Below are 21,648 nucleotides of genomic sequence, written 5' to 3' on the forward strand. Positions count from 1 at the left end.
TATTCATTTCACAGTTCACATACAACATGAAGATTTTATGTATGTGTTTTCTTATTAATGCTATAATAAGTAATGGATCTAATGATAGGTAATGATCTCTGTATTTTTAAAGGAGAAATCCTAGGATCAGAAAAGTGCACTAAAATAGAACAGTTGGCATAAAATAGTGATCTTCAGAAAGAAGTCTAGTCATTCTATGCTGTAACCACTCTGCTTTGTTTGCATCATACAGAAGCTCATGGGTTTCCCTTCAGGAGGCCAGAACTCTCCATTGCAAATTGTAGGGGATGCATTTTTCAGGACTCAGATAATGTACATACTGGTATCACTATAAATTTAAGCTATTTTGTAACTTTTATTTGGAAATTTTATGGAAATTCAATATCTCATATTTTCCAAGATTCTGTCTGCAATTCTTTCAATTATACGTATGAGAAAAACTGGGAAATTATTCTTTGACCAAGCCCTATGAAATGGTTATAATCCTTTCTAAGAAGTTTGCCTAGTGTGGCTTATAATTTTGATTTTCTTTTCTTTCTTTTTCTGCTGATGAACATGGTGAAAATACTGTACAGAGGGGTTACAATTACATGGGCAAGATAATGAGTACATGTCTTATCAAGCATTGTAGCCTCCTCCTTTATTTCCCCTTCCCATCCCTTCCCATCCTCCCCCCACCCCCCACCCAATTCTCCTCCCCCCCCCACCAAAGTTGTAAAGTTTGCTTTTCCACATAACGACTTGTACATCTCATTGTTGCAATGGATCTACCTGTATCCCTATAGCATTGCCATTTTCATGATGTTAATCCTTCCAATCCAGGAGCATGGGAGGTTTTTCACTTCCTTAGTTCTGCTTTATGTTCATAGTTGAGTCAGCCTGGGTGACAGAATTGTTTTATAATTATCAATTGTAACTGGGTTTAGAAAGTGAAGAAATACTGGTACAAAATAAAAAGCAATGATTATAATTAAATTCATACCTACTACTTTGATGTAAAACATCTAAGCTCAGAATTATATGTTTATTTTAACTTATTTTTATGTATTTTTAATTTTTCAGTTATCTTTATGTAGCTGTACCAGGGGATGGTACCATGTAACAAAGCAGTTTATGAATAGTCTGCATCATGATCAGCATCACCATTTCAACATTGACTTTGACTCACCTTTGACTCACCCCTTCCCCTACTTTTCTTAATTTTGTGGTATATGCAATGAGTTCTTGACTGCATTCTCTCCCCTTCTCCACCTTCATTCATCTTCCCATCTCCCCTTTCCTCCACCTTGGATGTACCCAATTTGTGGCATTGATTTTGTTGGGCTTTGACCTAGTCTTTCTAAAAGATTATACTACTTGAGCTCTCCATAGAATCTATTTTACTTCAGCTAAGTCATTTGTAACCACTTGCATACCACCCATTGTGTTTACGAATAGATTTATAGGCACATTCTATCCACCATAAATGAGGGAAACCATGCAACCTTTGTTTCTTAGGTCTGGCTTTCTTCACTGAATATAATTTTTTCCAAGTCTTCCCATTTCCTTACAAGTGGTACAATATCATTCTTTCTAATAGATGAGTAAAATTCTATTGTGTGTATATACCACATTTTCTTGATCCATTTGTCCATCAAGGAGCATCTGGGCTGATTCCACAGCTATGGTGACTAGTCCTCCAATTAACATGGTTGTGCTCATGGCTTTACTTGTTTGTGTTCTGTTGGATAACTGGCTAGAAGTATAATTGCTGGGCCATATGGTAGTTCTGTGTGTTTGGTGTTTCTAAATAATGTGCATTCCTGCCCTTTCCTTCTCTCAATAAGCAGAATTAGAATCAGATATCTCTTTTCTCTGCTGGGGAAGTTGGTTGGTGTACCCTTTGTGGCAAATATTGCTGCATGCCTTGTGTGAGGGACCAGGACATCACACTGAGTGTGTGTCTATGAGTAAGTCATCATTATAGTGTCTCTTTCCAGGAATATGGAACAACCCAGCAATTAGTTAATTGACTGCACTGAACAAAACAGGTAATCACCTGGAACTCTCCCTGATGGCTTTGTTTGGCTCCAAAGAGCATCTAGTGTATAATCTGCAGATCTTACCTAGAGTTCTGAGTTGTCTCCAAGGTCTCTTGTAGTTTTCAGGGTTGGGGAAGCAGAACTAGAAGGCAGGCACCATATTAGATTGTAAATAGACCCCTTCAGTCTCCCAGCCCATCTCCCCTGGCTCCCCATTGATTTGACTGTGTCTTACCATAGAAGATTTCAGAATATGTATTTCAAGGCTACACTATTCCTTTTATCATAAAGGAAAAGTCTCTTTCTGATTCGTAGAGTTAAACCATTGTACTATCCTGCTGCCCCCTTGGAGGTGAAGGTTACCCCCTGTGTTCTTGAATGTATAGATTTTTTTGCCACTATAGCAAACAAGTAATAGGAAATGATTTCCAGCATTCCCAAACATATCACACGATATCAGCAGTTTGGGAAGAACACAATTCCTGTAGAACTCTTTTAGATGATTTTTTCATATCATGATACACAATAGAAGAATTTGTCTATCATTTTCTATCTTCTCACAAAATATTTATGATTTTTACACTACTTCAGAAGGAATGAAAGAGTAAGTGACTTCCATATGTTCCCTTGAGAAGCAGGATTGGGAGGCAATATGGGGGTTTGAATATTGGGCCCTGAACTTAATATGCAGGTCCCCTGGGACTGCAGCCAACAGCTCCTAGGAGAGGAGCACAATATAAAATTGTGCTTCATCCTTACTTTCCATTCCTTGCATTATCTTTATCGCCCTCGAATGTAAGTTGTAATTCCATGCCAGAACATTTGGTATTTTCCTGTGGGACACTCTAATATATGAGACAGGTTGTCTTGAAAGGAGAAGCAAGAGCTATATCCTCTTTGTTACTAATTCCAACAACAAATACTATTAAACTCATGTAGAAAGTCTCCCTAGTTTTTTCTTGCCTTACTGGAACTTCAAATTTCATTGGACTTCAAAGGAACCCAGAATCTGGTTTGCATCATAAGTGGTCTTTGCATTTAAAACATCTACAAAGAGGGGTTGGAGGTGTGGCTCTGTGGAGCGCTAGCCAGTGAGTGAAAGTGCAGGTAGCCAGTTCAAGTCCCCATCTCAGAACTTAAAAAAAAGAAAAATGTACGAGGATATGTGCTTTGTGTTCGGATACTTTTCTTGGTTCCTTGTGTGGCTTTAGATTGTAGCATACTTCATCCTGCCAGGGAGAGCTCACAGGTTGCTTCCTCCTTGGCCAACACTTGACCTTTGTGTACTCTGTCGATTGTGTGGGCCATTTGATAAGTTTTTCTTCTAACAAATCACTTTGACATCCCAAATGGAGAGATCATACAGTATTGGAGTACTTACAATATTGGCTGTTATGAAATCTTGTTCCATTGTATCAATCCTTCTTTTTGAATTAGGAAGCAGTATCTTTCTCTCATTCCTTCTGACAGATGTAAATCCCCTCTCTTTCCCTCCTTGTTGATTTGTTTCTCCTCTCTTCGTGCTCTTTTTTCTCCCTTTCTGTCTCTCCTTTCTCATTCTGCTCTCTCTTATCTACTTCTTTCCCTTCTGTCTCACTCCCTCCATCGCTCTGCAAAATAGAAGGAAGTACCATTTTTCACATCTCTTATGGACAGTGAAGTAAGTAGTAAATCGTTGCAGGTAGGTAAAATGAGTTGGCTGACTTCACGGGAAACATGATCTTGGTAATGGGAAACAAGAAGCATAACAAGATTTTGTTCCTGGACTTTGAAGTTCTGAAAAGGCTAATGATGCCAAGGATGGAATTCTTCTTACAGTACAGATCTAATGAAACTACTTGCCTCTCAGATGACAAAGACGATTGGCAAAATCTTAATTGTCGTGTATTCTACAGTATTACCTGTTCAACTTGTTGATGTGTTTCCTCTAAACCCCCATCAACCAACAACCAACCCAAGGCTGAAACTGAACAGGCTGCACCCACTGAGCTGAAAGCAGAGGAGCCTCCCATCACCGTGGCACCTGCGGTCGGGCTGGACCTTGGACTGGAAACTGAGGAGCCACCATCAGTGGAGGAGTCAGTGGTGAGTACCACCCCCACCCACCCACCTATGGCTGCCATCATGCTCATCTCCTGACCAAGTGAACCGCTGCTCACACACAGCATAGTGCCATATCTATCCTGTCTCCCCTGGTTCTATAGCACTCACAGTAAACCTCCATTCCTGCTCATGTCTTCAAAAGAGATATCCAGAGCAGTGATCATACCATCTACAGAACACTCATATAACCATAGCCACAGGGTGCCGGATTCTCTCCCTTTCTTGGTAGGTTGTAGAATGTGTAGTCGAATGTTTATTCTTTTTTTTTTTTTTCAGTCATGGGGCTTGAACTCAGGGCTTGGGCACTGTCCCTGCACTCTTCAGCTCAAGGCAAGCGCTCTACCACTTGAGCCACAGCACCACTTCCAGTTTTCTAGTGGTTTATTGGAGATAGGAGTATCAGGGTCTTTTCTGCCTGGGCTGGCTTTGAACCGCGATCCTCAGTTCTCAGCCTCCTGAGCAGCTAGGATTACAGGCATGAGCCACTGGTGTCCAGCTTGAACATTTATTCTTTATTTTAGATTTTATTTTATAAAATGTTTGTATATAAATACAGTAAGTTTAAATACATTTACATTTATTTAAATATATTATTAAATATTATTTATTTAATAAACATAAATATGTTTAAATGTGTTTATCATATTCGTATGTACTTATATTTATATGTAAACATAATACATATAAATATATACTATATACTATAGTTATATGTATGTATTTTAAGTATAAACATATAAATATATGTTTATGTCTTTATACATTTAAAATATATACACAAATAAAATAAAATTAAATTAAAAAAATAAATAAAAATAAAATAAAATATATTTATATATTTACCATATATTTTATATTTTTATATATCTAGTTTATATTTTATAGAAATTTATATTTTATTCTTTATATTTTATTTTTTATTCTTTTATATCCTCTTTTTGATATATGTAAATAGTTGTTCAAAGGAGTTTCAATTAAACATGCCAATTTATGAGTACATTGCATCTTGATCAGAATTACCCTTTCCTTTAAGTCTGTGTTTTACTCGTGTGGATAGAGATTTGTCTTTATTTAGGAACCAACTTGTATGTGATAAACATAAGCATAACACCCTTGTTGCATATTGATTGCTGTTAAAATATTCATTTTTGAAGTTTGTGGGGACTCAAAAACAGGACTGAAATCTGTATTACAAATCTATGAATCTGTAAAATTTCTATATTTAAAAAATTTGTTCATAAAACAAGTTTGTACAGGCTCCCAGGGGCTGTCAGGGTTTGTTTAGTGTTAGAATGGAGATCCATCTGTCTTCTTGGACCCTGATCCATGCAGGAAAAAGAAGAAGAAGAAAAAAAACCCACCACATTTGCCAATTGGGATTGAGCTTAAAAATGCACTGTCAGCTAGATAATGCAACTTCTATGAAGAGGCAGAATTAAAAATACTGTGCTGAGTGAAAATGGGTTGTGACATACAATGAAATGTCTCACAAGAATTTAAATTGTGATACTAGTTACTACAAGCTTCCTAGCATGTATATGAATAGGAAAACCCCGCTTTTCAGTTACCAAAATTGTCAGTGCCTCAATTAAAATGAAAGGTATGGTCAGTGCCACTGGGATGTAAGGTTATTTTACTGGGAAAAGAAGTCACCTGCTAAATCATTAGTCCTCTGTGTGTTTGTGTCTGTCTGTCTGTCTTTCTCTCTGTCTGTGTCTGTCTGTGCACATGCATGCCAGTTCTGGAGCTTGAGCTTAGGGCCTAGGCACATGTCCCTGAGCTTTTTCACTCAAGGCTAGTGCTCTACCATTTGAGTCACAGCTCCACTTCCATGGGTTTTTTTTTTTTTTTTGGTGATTACTTGATGATAAGAGTCTCATGGCTTCCAACCTCGACCCTTAGATCTCAGCCACTTGAGTAGCATGGATTACAGGTGTGAGCCACACACTACTGGCTTCATTAGTTGTTTTTTTTTTAATGGGGTAGGAAAGTAAACTCTAGGGCAAAATAGTGATGGAAAATATGAAATAAAAATAACTTAAGAAAATGCCATCATTTTTCACTTAACGATACTGAGTCGAACCGTGGCCTAAGGGGAAACTGAAAGCATGTTCAGCTGGCCTGTCTCTCCTGGAAGATCTCTTGCTTTCCTGGACTTCCATGAGGACAGTGGCCAGAGCACATCTCCCTGCCTGCTATGCCCCACTTCACTGAGCCTAAGAACTCAGGCATCCCTTTCATGCATCCAACTGCAGCCTGTTCAACCTCCACCTTAGTTTTATAATTACTTGGGAAACAAGGGAAACTTCAGATGAGTTTTTTGACTGCTACTATAATAAAGGAGATTATTGACTTTAAAATGATTATTGAGTTTAAAATAAATAGAGTAGAGTCCATGGACTTGGGTTTTTGGTTTTTGTTTTTGTCAGTTGTGGCGCTTGAACTCTGGCCCTGGGCACTGTCCCTGCACTCTTCAGCTCAAAGAGAGCGCTCTACCGCGTGAGCCACAGCGAGCGCCACTTCCGGTTTACTAGTGGTTTACTGGAGATAAGAGTCTCATGGACTTTCCTGCTCCGGTTGGCTTTGAAGCAGGATCCTCAGATCTCCGCCTCCTGAGTAGCTAGGATTACAGGCATGAGCCACTGGTGCCTGGCTTGGACTTGGATTCTTATTTGAGGGATGTTTTTGTGTGTGCTGGTTCTGAGGCTTGAGGTAGGGATCTTGGTGCCATCCCTGAACGTTTAGCTTGAGTCTAGCCACAACTCCATTTTCAACTTTTTTCCTGGCTAATTGGAGATGAAAGTCTCACAGACTTTTCTTTCTAGGTTGGCATGGAAACATGATCCTCAGATCTCAGCTTCCTGAGTAGCTCGGATTACAGGCATGAGCCACTGGCCTGGCTTTAAAAGAATTGTTTTTGAGTCTCAAATATCATCAAATGTACACTGATGTTAACAGTCCAGACTTCAGACTTCATGCTCACTGATGCTTTTAGGCCACATAATGTAGATCAGAGGCTGTGCAGAGAAGGCTTCTGCTGCCATGGCCATGGTTTTGAGTGGGAGATGCATTTGGTCTTGTCCACTAGATGGGAAGTGTCAGATAGAAAATCTGATGTGCTGAATGCAAGTGCAAACATCAATGCTAACAAAAATAGCTACCAGTTAAAAAATACTTACCTTATCGATAGAGGTGTAGTGGCTCATTTGTTAAATGCTTGTGACTAGAGGTATGTTGGATTTCAGATATTTTTGAACTTTGGAATATTCGCATATACATAATGAGATATTTTGGAGATGAGACTCAAGCTCACACCTGAAGTTGGCTTGTGATTCATGTGTACTTTCTTCATATAATAACCTGAATGTAGTTGGATACGGTACTTTCAGTGAGGATTAGACAATGCTCAGAATACTGTCTAAATACTTTTCTTTCCTGAATTTTGGAGTATTTTAGATTCTAAAGTTTCAAACTGGGGATTCTTAACCTGTATATGATTCACAATCTTTTAGCAGTAGTGAGGTATGAACTGAGGGCTTTGGGTTTGCTAGGTGCGTAATCTGCTGCTTGGGCGATACCCCTAGCCCCTTTTGTTCTAATTATTTTTGAGATGGGACCTTGCTTTTTTTCCCCTTGATCCTTTCTATAATGTAACTAATAGTATCACAGACAGGCCTCATTGGGCCCAGCTTTTTCTGTTGAAATGAGTCTAACAAAATTTTGCCAAAGGTGGACTGGGAAGTGTGATCCTGCAGATCTCCAGCTCTTGAATAGCTAGGATTACAAGCATAAGCCACCGATGTCCAACTGATTTACAATGCTCTTAACTAAAGGTAGTCATAATGATATTTAGCCAACAATGGCACAAGCATTGACCATTACTAAGCCCAAATCTCTGAATGTTGGTTAAGGAGGCATTTGGAATAATTCTCTGTTCTATGAACATTTTTATACACAAAGCTTATAGGTGAATGTTAGAGAAACAAATTGAAATTTTTTGGAGGGAGAAGATAGAAGGCAATGAAAGAGAGTGAAGCTTTCAGACATCTCCTGATTTGTAAGAACAATAGGTATAGAGCTCACAGTGTGTTCCACCTTGCCAGAGAGAAATAATGCATCAAGTTCATTTCCTCATAGGCACTGAGCCTGTTTGTAGTAGTGTTAACCAAGTTGTCAGCTCATAGTAATTTGGGTGGTATACTGTACATCCAGATTGCCAATTTTCCATGTTTATGAAGTGGTTCTACTTGGGTACCATTGATTCCTTCCCTTTTACTGTTATCTCTGCAACTTATAGAGTAGAACCACATAGCAGCCATTTTTGGCTAGAGGGCAGTGGCTCATGCCTATAATTCTAGCCAGATCTCAAGAGGATGAGATCTGAGGATCCAGAATTGAAGCCAGCCTGGGCAGAAAAGTCTGAGAGATTCTTATGTCCAATTTAGTAGCAAACAACTGGAAGTGGAATTATGATTCAAGTAGTAGAATGCCAGTCTTAAAAAAAAGGCTAAGTGAGAGTCCAAAGCCCTGAATTGAAGCCTCAGTTACACACATACACACACACATACACACACACATACATACACATTTTTATTTCCTAAAGTGGAGGCATATCTTTGTTTTTATAATAACATAAAATATTGGGGTTATTCTCTTTCCTGAAGAAAAGCCTCCCTGTTTCAAGATGTGTGGCATTTAGTTGTAAAACTATAAAACCCCACCTTGTATCCCTGGAGTTAATGACTAGGTTGCTGTGCTGTGCATCACCTTTACAGAGTACCTTTTTTTTCCTGCCAAAATGTCACTGCACCATTATGAGTTCACATTTTGACAGGATGGATTTCAGCCTGTTGTGGTTTGGTTAAAAAAAACACTCAAGTGCAATATCAAAAACAGGAAATGTTAGATGTGTTTTCCAAAGAAACATGAAGCTTAATGGTCATATTTCTTATTACTGTTTGATTCCCACATATTCTGTCTTTGAAATTGTTTTCCCTACAACGTCTAATTTTTTGCCAACATGTCTGTAGGATGCATTTTTGTAAACAAAAAACTCCATCTCTTCTTCTCTTGATGCTTCTACATTGTATAAATAAATAATGATTTAGAAACAGGTAATTTCAGTATTACTTTTAAGTATATAAGTCTGAGACTTAGTTGCACAACAGATAAAGATGAGTATAGAATCAGTACACCATGTATTCTTTGATTATAGTTAGTCATTTATTATGCATGTCATATTTTTGTAGAAAATAAAGTCTTATATTGATTTCATTTTCTTACAGACAAGACCTGGCCATTTTTTTTCTAAATACCTATCAGCGTCTATACTTTGTTTAACTGATGTGAAGTAGATGAACATCCATTTTTTGCCCTATTATTTCAAAAGAAATCTGCTATAGTTAAATTTAAGGTTAGCACAAGACATTTGAAAAAGGGCAAATAGTCATGTATCATTGTGTTTTATCTAACAGGTGTAACATAATTGTAGCAAGCAAAGCACAGAAAATATTTTCCTTTTGTAGACCTAAAAATAGCCAGCAAATTGGAATGCATAATAGTAATAAAGGAGAGATATATCAGGACTGAAAAACTTTCCACTGTATGTATGTATATATATATGTATATATACATATATATGTATACATGTATATATATGGTATATATATGTGTGGGTATGTATATGTATATATGTGTATGTATATAGTACTATGGACTGATAAATATACTCGCACACTAATATATGTATGTATATAAATTTGATTATTCTGGGTATTTTTCTGAAAGAAAATGTCCTTCCCTTACCCCCATCCTTACTTTGTAACCTTGGCTTATACCAGGCCATCCTTTTTTGTTGTTGTTGTTGGTCATGAGGCCTGAACTCGGGGCCTGGGTGCTATCCCTCAGCTCTTCAGCTCAAGGCTAGTGCTCTACCACTTGAGCCACAGCACCACTTCCGGCTTTTTCTGCTTATGTGGTGCTGAGGAATTGAACCCAGGGCCTCATGCATGCAAGGCAAGCACTTTACCACTGAGCCACCTTCCCAGCAGGCCATCCATTTTTGTAGCACACTTTTAAAAACAATTCTAACTGGTCCTACCTTTCTAGGGCCTAGAGCCGCTTACACAGGAAGAATGAAGTCACCAACTTTTACGTAGCCAGGCTAATCATAAGAATGTGTCCAGGCTTCAGATAATTTGAGTCTTAGTTTTGTTTTGTTTTTCTTGCCAAAGTAATATAAACTTAAACTGAGGAGAGATATTTAATATTTAATACTAAGCTTTAACAGGAACCTGCTATCATTGCTATGTATCTTGATGCAGACTATGGTGATAATAAAAGAAAGTACAGGGACACTTGCAAAAAAACAATAAAATAAATGTATGATTATGTATCCACATAAATGGTCCTGGTGGTATGTACACATATGTGTACATGCATATGTGTTTGCATGTGTTTGTGTGTGTGTGTGCATAGAGTGGTAAGGATTGAACTCGGGACTTTATACTTGCACAGTAAATGCTCTTAAGATTTGAGCCACCCCTAAATCCTTCTTGCTTTCAGTTTATTTTCAGACAAGGTCTTGTGCTGTTCCCTAGTATGGCCTTGTACCCTACTCCTCACCTTTCTGCCTCCCAAGTAGCTGAAATTTAAGAAACTGGTTTCCAGTTTTCCATGGATGTTTTCTGTGGTTCTATGGCAGTTAGTGACCTTTAGTGCATTGGAAAACTTTTGGTAAAAGCAAAAATCATAAAAGAGATCATAGATAGAAAAGAAGGACAAAAGCATTCCTTAAAATCAGGCCAGTGTTAGAGCCAGATGCTTGGAGGAAATGCAGCCTGGGGCTCATCCTTCTGTTATGTACTGTTTCTAAGCTGTAAAATCAGAACGTTAATTAAGCATCAGCTAGAGAAACAGAATTCATTAGCAGTAGGCCCAGAAAAGAATAGAGGAGTGTGCCATTTCCCTTCACTTTTCTAAGTAGGTCGCAAGTTGTTTGTATTTGTGTTTTCTTCTATAAATCCAAATGCCAGTTCCATGCCTCTTGTCTTTGCAAGAATTGTTGATGTCAGTATTCTAGTGACTTCTATTTGCACATTCTTATCAACACTTCTGGAGGTGCTCCTTCAGGTGAATTTCTGGGATGCTGGGACTGAGCGTTGGTGTCACTCAGGTCTGGCATCTTCAGATCAGTCAGAGAGAGAGAGCACCCTGGTCTGTCTCCCACTGGTCTCTGTTCTCACATCTGCTTTGCTGTCAGCAGACAACAAGGCCTCCTTAATTATTTAGCATAAGAATGGCAATAACACGTTCAGCCCTTGAGGGGAAACTCCAACACAACTTGATTGGCAGACTTGCACTCTGAAGCCAGTGATTAACACTCTCTGTGGAACATATTTTTAAAATCATCCTTTACAACAACTCACACCTGTAATCCTAGCTATCAGGAAGTTGAGATCTGAGGATCACAAGTTTGAAACCTGTCCAGGCAAGAAAGTCCATTGAGACCCTTATCTACAATTAATCACCAAAAAGCCAGAAGTAGAGCTGTGGCTCAAACGGTAGAGTGCTAATCTTGAGCCAAAAACCTCAGGGAGAGTGCCCAGGCCCTTAGTTCAAGCCCTGGGACTGACACAAAAAATACACAAAAAAATTACCCTTTACAATACCACTAATCCACCACAGAAGAAGGCCCTGTTCCTAAGATTGGTATTGGTTCTGTTAAGAGGAAAATCCATGGGGCTGGGAAGGTGGCTTAGTGGTAGAGAGCTTGCCTTGCATGTGTGAGGCCCTGGGTTCGATTCCTCACCACCACATAAGCAGAAAAAGCCGGAAGTGGGGCTGACCCTCAAGTGGTAGAGTGCTAGCCTTCAGCTGAAGAGCTGAGGGACAGCACCCAGGCCCAGAGTTCAGGCCCCATGACCAACCAAAAAAAAAAAAAAGAGGAAAATCCAGCTACTAATCATGTATGGTACTTGGAAAATGTAGCTATAGATTGATCAGTGTATACACAGGAGTGACATAGCTGCATTTGCTTCGTGGTCTGCAGCAGTATATGCATAAATGCATGTGTGCATGTCTGTGCACGTGCATACCTGTGTGCATAGCTATGTGTGTTTTGTGTGTGTGCACGTGCGTGTTGTGTGGAGTGGCATATTTGTTGTGGTTACACATACTGTTTGATCCTAAGCTGTTGAAGCCAGTGGATATTCATAGATGTGATTTTCGAGGCAGATGGAATCCCAAAGTAACTCAGAATTATGACCACTGACTTGCCTTCTGCATTTGAGCCTATACCAATCCATTGCACGCACACTGCTCTCTCTCTATATATATATATACACACACACACACACACACACACACACACACATATACAAACTGCTATGAGTATGAACATTTTAACATATATGCTTTTTTTAATTGTAATTATAAAGGCAATATACACAGTTGCATAAGTCAGGTAAAGCATATATTTATTTTTGGACAGCGTCACCCCTTTTATATGTATTCTTAACATGGAAGAAACATTGCAAATGTCTTCAGTGCCTGGTGTAAGCCTGAGATTTCTCCAGTTAATATAGGAGCAGCTGGTCATTCTTTTTCTTGGAATTAAGATGCCTGCTTCATTTATGTTCTCATCATTCCTCTCCTAACAACAGGGACAGTAACATCCATCCAAGATCTGTATTTATTTTTTAAAACCTTTATTCATTTATATTTTGTAGTTGTACAGAGTGGTTTCAACCCCAGACCTCTGGCTATGAGTACAATGTGTCTTGGTCAGTGTTACTCCTTTCATTATTACTCTCCTCTATTCTCCCCCTCCTATCTCTACGTTCAAGTTAAACAGTTCAACTTTTATACAAAGTACATTTGATATAATATTGTATTTGCCTGCCCTTCTCCCTTCATTTTTATAACACTTCCTAATATTAATTTATTTTGAAAGGAATGCAATTTTCTTAAGTATTTTTGCCAGTACTGCATTTGAACTCAGAGCCTCACACTTTCAAGCTTGGTGTTCTAGCACTTAGTCCCACTCCTCCAGTCTAGTTTTTACCTCCTAATTTAGGTTAGGGTCTCCTCCCCAACTAGATTCATGCTTGAGCCATGACCAACCAGTCTAGGCTACCTGTACTTGCTGAAATTACAGGCACAATCTACTGAGTCTCAAGGATGTTGTAGGCTGGGCTGTCTTGGAACTGTTATCCTCTCAATCTGAACCTCCATATAGTTTAAGATGACAGGCACTTGCTACTGCACCCAGCTAGGTGTTAACAAGAAGATCTCACAAACACTTCTATCTAGGCTGGCCTTGAACCACAATCCTCCTAATTTCAGTCTCCCAGGTAGTGAAGATTGCTGACAACTTTTTATTGTGAGAATTTTCAGTCATTCACCAAGATAAAAATCCCCACATAGTTGTTACCCTGCTATAATTATGAATGTTTATCAACAAGTACCTGTTACAATGCATCAATTCATATACCTTAATTACTAAGTAGACAAAGATAAACAGGACTTTATTGTAGTGGTTATATTTTGGATCATTGCATATGTTCTATGAAGAACCAGAATGGCTATGTGTTTGCTAGGTAAGTGCCTGACCTCTGAGCCACACCTCAGCCTGTTTTTGCTCTGGTCATTTTCAAGCTAGTATCTCACTTTTTGTCCCAGACATCTGGAACTGCAATCCCTATTTATGCTTCACACATAGCTGAGATGGCTGATCCTTGCTGTCATGTTCAGCTACTGATTGAGATGGGGGCCTAATGAACTTTTTGCCAATGCTGGCCTCAAATCTCAATCCTCCTAATCTCTGTCTCCCAAGTAGCTGATCTCCCATTTCTGATGCCCATGTGCCATGTGTTCATGTCAGTATTCAGTTGGAGAATTAGTATTTTCAAGATTAGGACTTGGCAAGCACTCAATACATGTTCTACAAAATTAAGAGGAGTAAGGGAAGGGAGAGGTAGGGGAGGGGTGAGTGAGAATATTGAAAAGGGCGACATTGATCAACATGCATTGTGTTCATAAACTGCTTTGTTAAGTGCCAAATCCTTCTTACAACTACTTAAAGATGATATAAAAAAATTTAAAAAGACTGAAAAGAAAAGATTAGGATGTGGCTAACCTAATAGAACGGACTGGCTAGAAGTTGTTCAGTAAAGAAAAAGAATAGCTACTGCTAAGCACGTCAGAAAACAAGGTCAGCTTTTGGAATCCATATCCTGGGCGTATTAAACAAGATAAATCAAATATTCTTTGTATCCTGTCTGCCTAGTTTGAATCGCTCATGTCAGGCCTGCCAAGCCAGTGTTTTTAGAATGCTATTAAGGAGTTGGATTCCAATCGATTAGCCAAAACTTACATTTTTCATTGAGTTCATTTTATTTTATTATAGCAGGTTCTGAATACTGCTCAAACTCCCCTTTTTCTATCATGCTTCTCTCAGTAAAGATGTGAAATCTGGTTGGCATTTCCTAGGCTGCCTTTGCCTACAGATATTTAGAATTTTATAGTATGTGTTTGATTTTTGTATTCCCTTTCCTTCATTTGGAAGAGTTCTCATTCAGAAAGCTATCCCCTTTTTTCTTTCCTGAAAGCGATTAAGCTTCTGGGAGCTTCCTCACAAAGATGAGGAAATAATTGCTTAGTGGCGTTGCATAGTGAGGATATCCTACTGGTGGGGCTTCCTCCAGACCCCATACGCTAGGCCCCAGGCTCAGTCCCCTTCCAACTTGGCTGTGTCCTGAGGCTGCATTCATTGTCATCTGACTTCACCCAACAAGAATGGCCATTCCTTGTGGAGGGAAACCAGGCATGTCTTAACAGTAGCAGCTCAGGAACAGAATCTGTCATTTCTGTTCACATTCGTTTGCTACCCCTGCCTGCTGGGAAAACTGAGCAATAAAAAGAATTGCTGGGAGCTCAGGGTGAAGAGTTCTGATGTCAGCTGTCCCTGACCTGAGGCCTGGGGCTAAGCCCATGACGAGCCAGCGTTGTGATCTGATGAGGTTGGTGGGAGACTTGGGGCCTAGAGTCACAGACTTGGCTTGTTTGGTGTCTTCTCTACAGATCCAGCCTGGAGCGGATGCTGCAGAGGCTGTGGGACCCACAGTGCCCACCGAGGGGGCTCTGGTGGAGGACACGGAGGCAGAGAGGGCAGCCCTTCCCACCGGGGAAGGAGGAAGTTTAGAGGAAACTAAAACCGAGGCAGAAACCACCGAGTTCTTAGACAGTGATCGACCTCCATCTGCAGAGACGGAAGCAGCAGACACTCAGGTGAGTGTCCCCCCGCAGAAATCCTGGGGAGATGGAGGGCTGGAATAAGCTGTCTGCAGGTTGAGAGGGGTAGCTTGCAAGTTTATAGCCATTTTGTGTCTCCCTATCATATATGTGTGTGGTTAGATTATAATCTAGGTTTTACATAATCATTATATATAATATATCATGAGGTTATATATAATATATAATGCCATGTAATTATATATTATATAGTACATTATATATACGTGCATGTATATATACATATATATAATACATTATATATAACATAATTATATGAGGTAATTATATATTATATAGTATGTATCTATTGTATATTATATGATTATATAATATCTATATTAAACATATATCATCTAAATATATATCATATGCATATAAGTATATATGATATAGATCATAGTATGTAATTTAACATGTAATATATATATGTAAATTCATTACTCCATTCAGAGTGGTCCTAGCACTCATTTCATATCAACACCATGCTGTTCCACATGATTCCTAGTTCCCATGGTTGATGCAGTTGAAGCACAGAAAGTAGAAGAGGAAGCCAGGGAATAAGCAGAGTTGAAAGAGATGAAAATGGAGGGAGGAGAAGACAAATACCATGACAGGGTTGAGGGAGAAAATACCCATAAACCTTAGACCAGGGCCAGGCACGTGATGAGAAATCAGCATTACTAATGACCTCCTAATACTGTCCTCATTGTTTTGTGACCTCTGCCACCAGGCTTCCTCCAGCAAGGACCAGTGCCCAGGGTTCCACTCTGGACAGGGAAGGTGTGCAATGAGGTCATGCATGGAGCTGGAGCAAAATGCCCCCTGCTGCCACTGCCTCCATCCAGCACTCCAAAGCCATAAATCACACATTCCATGACTGGGGACTGGAAGGCTGCAAAGATCATACGGGCCAATGTGGAGCCCTCCCTTGGATTTCCATTTTGGCATGGTCTCTCTGACTCCTGGCGATCCCTTTGTATCCCCTTCAGCATCCACGCCTCCCCACTGTCCTCAGAAATCAGAGTGACTGCCAAAGGCCCCCAACATGAATCCCACTAAGGGTTTGGTACTTGGAGACAGGAAGAATGTAGAGACAGAGAGTTGGTGAGCCATCCACTGCATGGTGCCAACCCAGCATCTGAGAAGCTGTAGGATTTGGGGAACAATGATTGGGGTAGAGGGGGGTGTAGAGGCAAGTTCTGGAAGAGGCACCCCTGCTGGACATCACTGCCTTCTTCTTTCTCTAGGAGAAGGTCATTCCTTCAGTAGTCATTGAGCCCGCCTCCAACCATGAAGGAGAAGGAGAGCACGAAGCGGCCATGGGTACAGAACCCAAGGAGGCCACGGCAGAGGTGGCTCCCAAGACTCCCACGGGGGAGTCTCCAGAGCTGGCCAGGGAGCAGGAGCCCCCAGAGGACACCCAGGCTGCCCCTCTTGATCAGCTCCCCTCCGGAGGAGAGGCCTCCCTGGATCGGCCACCCGGCTTTCTCTACAAGGTCTCTGTACTGTGACATCCTGGTCATTTGTCTTTTCTTACTTTGAGTCCGATTTTCTTCAAGTGTGTGTGTGTGTGTGTGTGTGTGTGTGTGTGTGTGTGTGTGTGTGTGTGTGTGTGTGTGTGTGTGTCTGTGTGTGTCTGTGTGTGTGTGTATGTTGTGGAGCTTGAACTTGGCCTGAGCTCTGTCCCTGAGCTCTTTTTGCTCAAGGAGGCTAGTGCTCTACCATTTGGAGCTACAGCTCCACATTTGGTTTTCTGGTGGTTTTTTGGAGGTAAGAATATCATGGACTTTTCCTGCCCGGTCTGGCTTTGAACCACGATCCTCAGATCTCAGCCTCCTGAGTAGCTAGGATTATAGGTGTGAGCCACCAGCATCCAGCTTGCTGCAACCTTTGATTTGCTAGTATTTTACTTTTCGTCTTTGCACCATATATATCTTCTCTTCCTACTACTTCCCTGTCATCCCTAATTCAATTTGGAAAACAGAAGGATTTCCTTGCTGTGAGCCAGCAAGCAATACAAAAGTACCTTCCTTATTTTAACAAAGAACTAAAGGGGGGCACCAGGTGTGCCCCTAGGTAAGAAGTGGGTTAACTCCCTCCAACCGCCCTGTGAATTCTCCAAAGACCCCCAAGCCTGGCTCAGACCCCCATGCAACGTCAGAGAGGAAGCAGGAATCACCAGTCCTAGGAATATTCCAAAAACAAGCAGAGCAAGAGCCATACATTGAATGAGTTAATTAATCAAGACAGATTTTAGGCTTCTATGAAAAGGAAGACACAAACAAGCCTGCAGTCACCGAAGAAGAATGTTATTCCCAGAAGGGATACTTAGAACCTTTATAAACCGGTGTCCTTACCAAAATAACAACTAACGACCAGAACCCTGGCATTAGCTAAGATTGAAGGCAGGTAATGTTCCCTTATGGGTTCTAGTTAGGGATGTTCAATTCTGTAATTTGATTTATATTTAAAACTTCATCTGCCTCACACTTGGCAACATTTTTTAAAAAATCTGAGCGCGTTCATGGGGCTGGGATTTAACAGTGACAATCTTATTGTCCTCTCCCTTCTCTTTCTCTTCCCTTTTGCCTCTTCCCTTCTGGCTTCTCCCCTCCGATTTTCTCCTCCTCTTCCCTTCTCTATCTTATACAAAGTAACAGCTACCTTGGTAACTTCAAACCAAGGGTGAGCATGTGGTCGCGTTGTAAATGAATTGAATTGGAGAAAAGTTGAACATATTAAGAGGCTGTGTGTGGCTGTTTTCCTTTCATCGGTTGTGCTTCGCGAGGCCTGGACTTGAGGTCTTCCTCACTGCTCCAATGTGACTCAGTCCTATAGCTTAACCCATGTCTCTGGGCATCAGTCTCCTCATTAGAGAAGACAATTGGGGGATGGCAGTCCTCTCCAGTTCTGACACTTTGTGATTCTGTATGCAACAGACCACCTTTTAAAAGCGTTGCTTAATCTCTGAGGGACTGAAACCAACAATCAGAGAGGCAAAACTGGCCAGGACTATATATTCAAGTTGGGAGATAGGTTTGTGGCTGGCCATTGTGTTATTCTTTCTGCTTTTATTTGTAATAAAATTTTAGAGATTTTTTTTTTGGATGGTATTAGAGATTTTGAACTCAAGGCTTCATGCTTGCTAGACTGGCACTCTACCACTGGAGCCACGCCTGTAGCCTGTTTTACACTTAATAATTTTGAGCTAGGACCTCCTTTCCAATGCAGGCATGTGCCTGAGCCATGGAGCACCCACTTTAAGCTTCCTGTCATTGATGAAATCACAAGTATATGCCCTCCACCCAGCTTCTCTGTGTGAAGATGGAGTCACATGGATTTTCCTGCCTGGACAGGCCTAGCACTATAATCCTTCCCATCTCAGCCTTCCACACGGCTTGGGATGACAGGCATATACCACTGTGCCCAGCTATGGCTTGAGAAGGAGTCTCTTGAACATTTCACCCTGAGCTGGCCTTGAACCACAATCGCATCCTCCCAGGAAGCAAAGATTACACTGGTATGCAGCTTAAAGAATTTTTTTTTAAGAAGGAAATAAAAGATTGCCACAGAGGTAGGATAGGGACAAGATAAAGTGTATATACACGGAAAGTGATCCCACAGTTTGGTACTAATTCTCATGTAAGATGAAAGTGATAGATTTCCTGATATTTGGTTATTTGGACAAAGCTGGATTAAAACAACTTCCAGCTAGGCATTTTTTTAGTTCAAGTTTCAGTGATAAATAGTAATAAAGTGTCAATATCTCTAAATGCAAATGATGAATTAGAATTTAATAAATTAGAACTTAACTCTACATTGACTACATTGCACTAATAAATATTTATTCAAATAGCCTTATAAGAGTTAGTAAGAATCAAGGTTTTGAAATAAACAGAGAATAGTATTCACTTTATTTTTATCTCTAGAAGCCCTCTTTGTCCTTGAAGCATGTACAAGTCTGTTTCCTGTTATTATAATGAATACCTAAGGTGGGATACTTTATCAAGTAAAAAGGTTTATGTAGCTCACAGGTCCAGATGCTCAGAGCTCAGTGCAGGCACTGGCTAAGCTCAGGAAAGGGCCCTTCCTGTATCACATGACACAAGGTATCATGCAACAAGAACCCATCACATTCTAAACAAGAAGCCAGAGTGTAGGGCAGGGCTCAGCAGAGTCTAACCAAGGTCTTCTCGGGACTGCATTAATCCCTTCTGAAGGCAGCACCCCTAAGGCCCTCCTGGTAGAATCCACCTCTCACATCGCCACAATGGGGACCAAGTCATCAACATATGAGCCTTTGAGGGACAGCCCACTGACAAAACCTTCCAGAGCAGGTGCAATGTAGATATTCATCTTTCTGTGCCCCTTGGAAAATTCTTCTAAGAATGTCTTTTTTGACAAGGCAACTATGATTTCTTTTAACATCTTTTCTTTCCAAAGTTAACCTGTTCCTTTAAAATCTTGCAGGTGGAAACCCTGCATGATTTCGAGGCAGCAAACTCTGATGAGCTTAACCTGCAAAGGGGTGACGTGGTGCTGGTGGTCCCCTCAGACTCAGAAGCTGACCAGGTAAAAGACAAGATTTGGAACATGCTTCTGGTCATGTTGATTTTTCTCCTGAGGGCAAGTTGCATACAGGAAGCTCTTGAAAGTCAACTCTAAGAGGGGTTGAAGTGGTTGTGACTAGCTCATCCCTCACTGGATTTTCAAGGCCCTTGGGGGATGCTGTGTTATCACTCCCTTTTTATAAGATGACCTTTTCTCATGATACAACATCACTTCCTAAGGATGTTTATGTATTGTGCCATCTCCAGGAGATGCCGATACTAGTCATAAGAACTCAAAATCCCCCTCAGAGGCTTGCCCTCAAGGATGGGGAGGTTGACTGGGAAAGAACATGGGAGAATTTTCTGGAGAGATGGAAATGGCCATCCGTCTTGGTAGGAGTGTGTTTGTGTGTATGTGTGTGTGTGTTTGTGCATTTTTCCAAACTCACTGAACTGTACTCCTAACAATACAACATTATAAAACCTTTAAATTTACATTTAAAAGAGACTCTTATAAACATGCCTTCCAGCAAAGAGGTTTGTCTCATGGTAAGGTGCTGTGATCTCCCAATTTGTTCCTGCCTTGATTTGTGAACTTTTTTGTTTTTGGTGCCAGTCTTCCTGGGCCTTGAACTCCGGGCCTAGGCTCTGTCCTTGAGGTTTTTTTGCTCATGACTAGTGCTTATGACTTGTGCCATAGTTCCACTTATGACTTGTGCCATAGTTCCACTTCTGGCTTTTTTGGTAGCTAAATGGAGATAAGAGTCTCATGGACTTTGCTGCCCAGTCCTCAGACCTTAGCCTGCTGAGTAGCTAGGATTGTAGGCATAAGCCTTCGGCCCCTGTTCTTGATTTGTAAACTTTTAAAATGATATAAAACGTGAATAAATGAGTCTATGAGCATTTTTTTTCTGGAAAGAAGAGCTGTAATTTCCATATTATTTTAAAAGAGATTTATGATTTAAGCATCACAACTTTCAACTTCCATGCCCAACATTTTGTTCTTTCTTTTAAAAATAACAAGTATAAACATACTGCAAGTGCAGCTTAAACAACCAAATAGTCATTATCACTATAAAATCTGATTAGAAATCAACAAAAATATCTTTACAAGCACTAAATACTTAATACACTTAGAAAGCAATCCATTTGTGAAAAGTTTCATAATGATCATTAACTTAAATAAGAATATAGAAAATTAATTAAAATTAATTAAATAGAAAGTGCCTAGAAAGGAGGAAATAATAAAAAATAATTTCACGTTCTGTGCTGTATCATGAGTGGAATAATGAATGCTACCAGATAAAATGAAGCCTATGTGTGATCAATAAATGATTAAATTCTCCTGGACAAAAATTAATACAGTCATAAACACAATTTAGAAAGTCAATATAGACAAAAACTTGGTTCCTTGTAAGGTTTAATAAAATTATTATCATTAAAATCTTAGATTTTTTTTTTTGTCGGTCATGGGACATGGGCACTGTCCCTCAGCTCTTTAGCTCAAGGCTAGTGCTCTACCACTTGAGCCACACCGCCATTTCCAGCCTTTTCTGCTTATGTGGTGCTGAGGAATCGAACCCAGGGCCTCATGCATGCAAGGCAAGCACTCTACCACTAAGCCACCTTTCCATCCCCTAGATTTTTTTTTTAAGAGCAATAAGGCATAAATTACTAAG

General features: G+C 40.1%; 1 protein-coding gene across 1 annotated transcript in view; it reads left to right on the top strand.

Moving 5' to 3' along the window:
• The window catches only part of Amph (amphiphysin), a 136,420-nt gene that overhangs the window by 109,760 nt on the left and 5,012 nt on the right, over nt 1–21,648 (top strand). The window contains exons 16-19 of the mRNA XM_042695084.1: nt 3,981–4,106; nt 15,207–15,413; nt 16,667–16,915; nt 19,890–19,991. Coding sequence (XP_042551018.1) covers nt 3,981–4,106; nt 15,207–15,413; nt 16,667–16,915; nt 19,890–19,991 — 684 coding nt within the window. The remainder of the gene's footprint in view (nt 1–3,980; nt 4,107–15,206; nt 15,414–16,666; nt 16,916–19,889; nt 19,992–21,648) is intronic.

Source organism: Dipodomys spectabilis, unplaced genomic scaffold (assembly GCF_019054845.1).
Source record: "Dipodomys spectabilis isolate Male_0828 unplaced genomic scaffold, ASM1905484v1 ptg000178l, whole genome shotgun sequence".
Lineage (NCBI taxonomy): Eukaryota > Metazoa > Chordata > Mammalia > Rodentia > Heteromyidae > Dipodomys > Dipodomys spectabilis.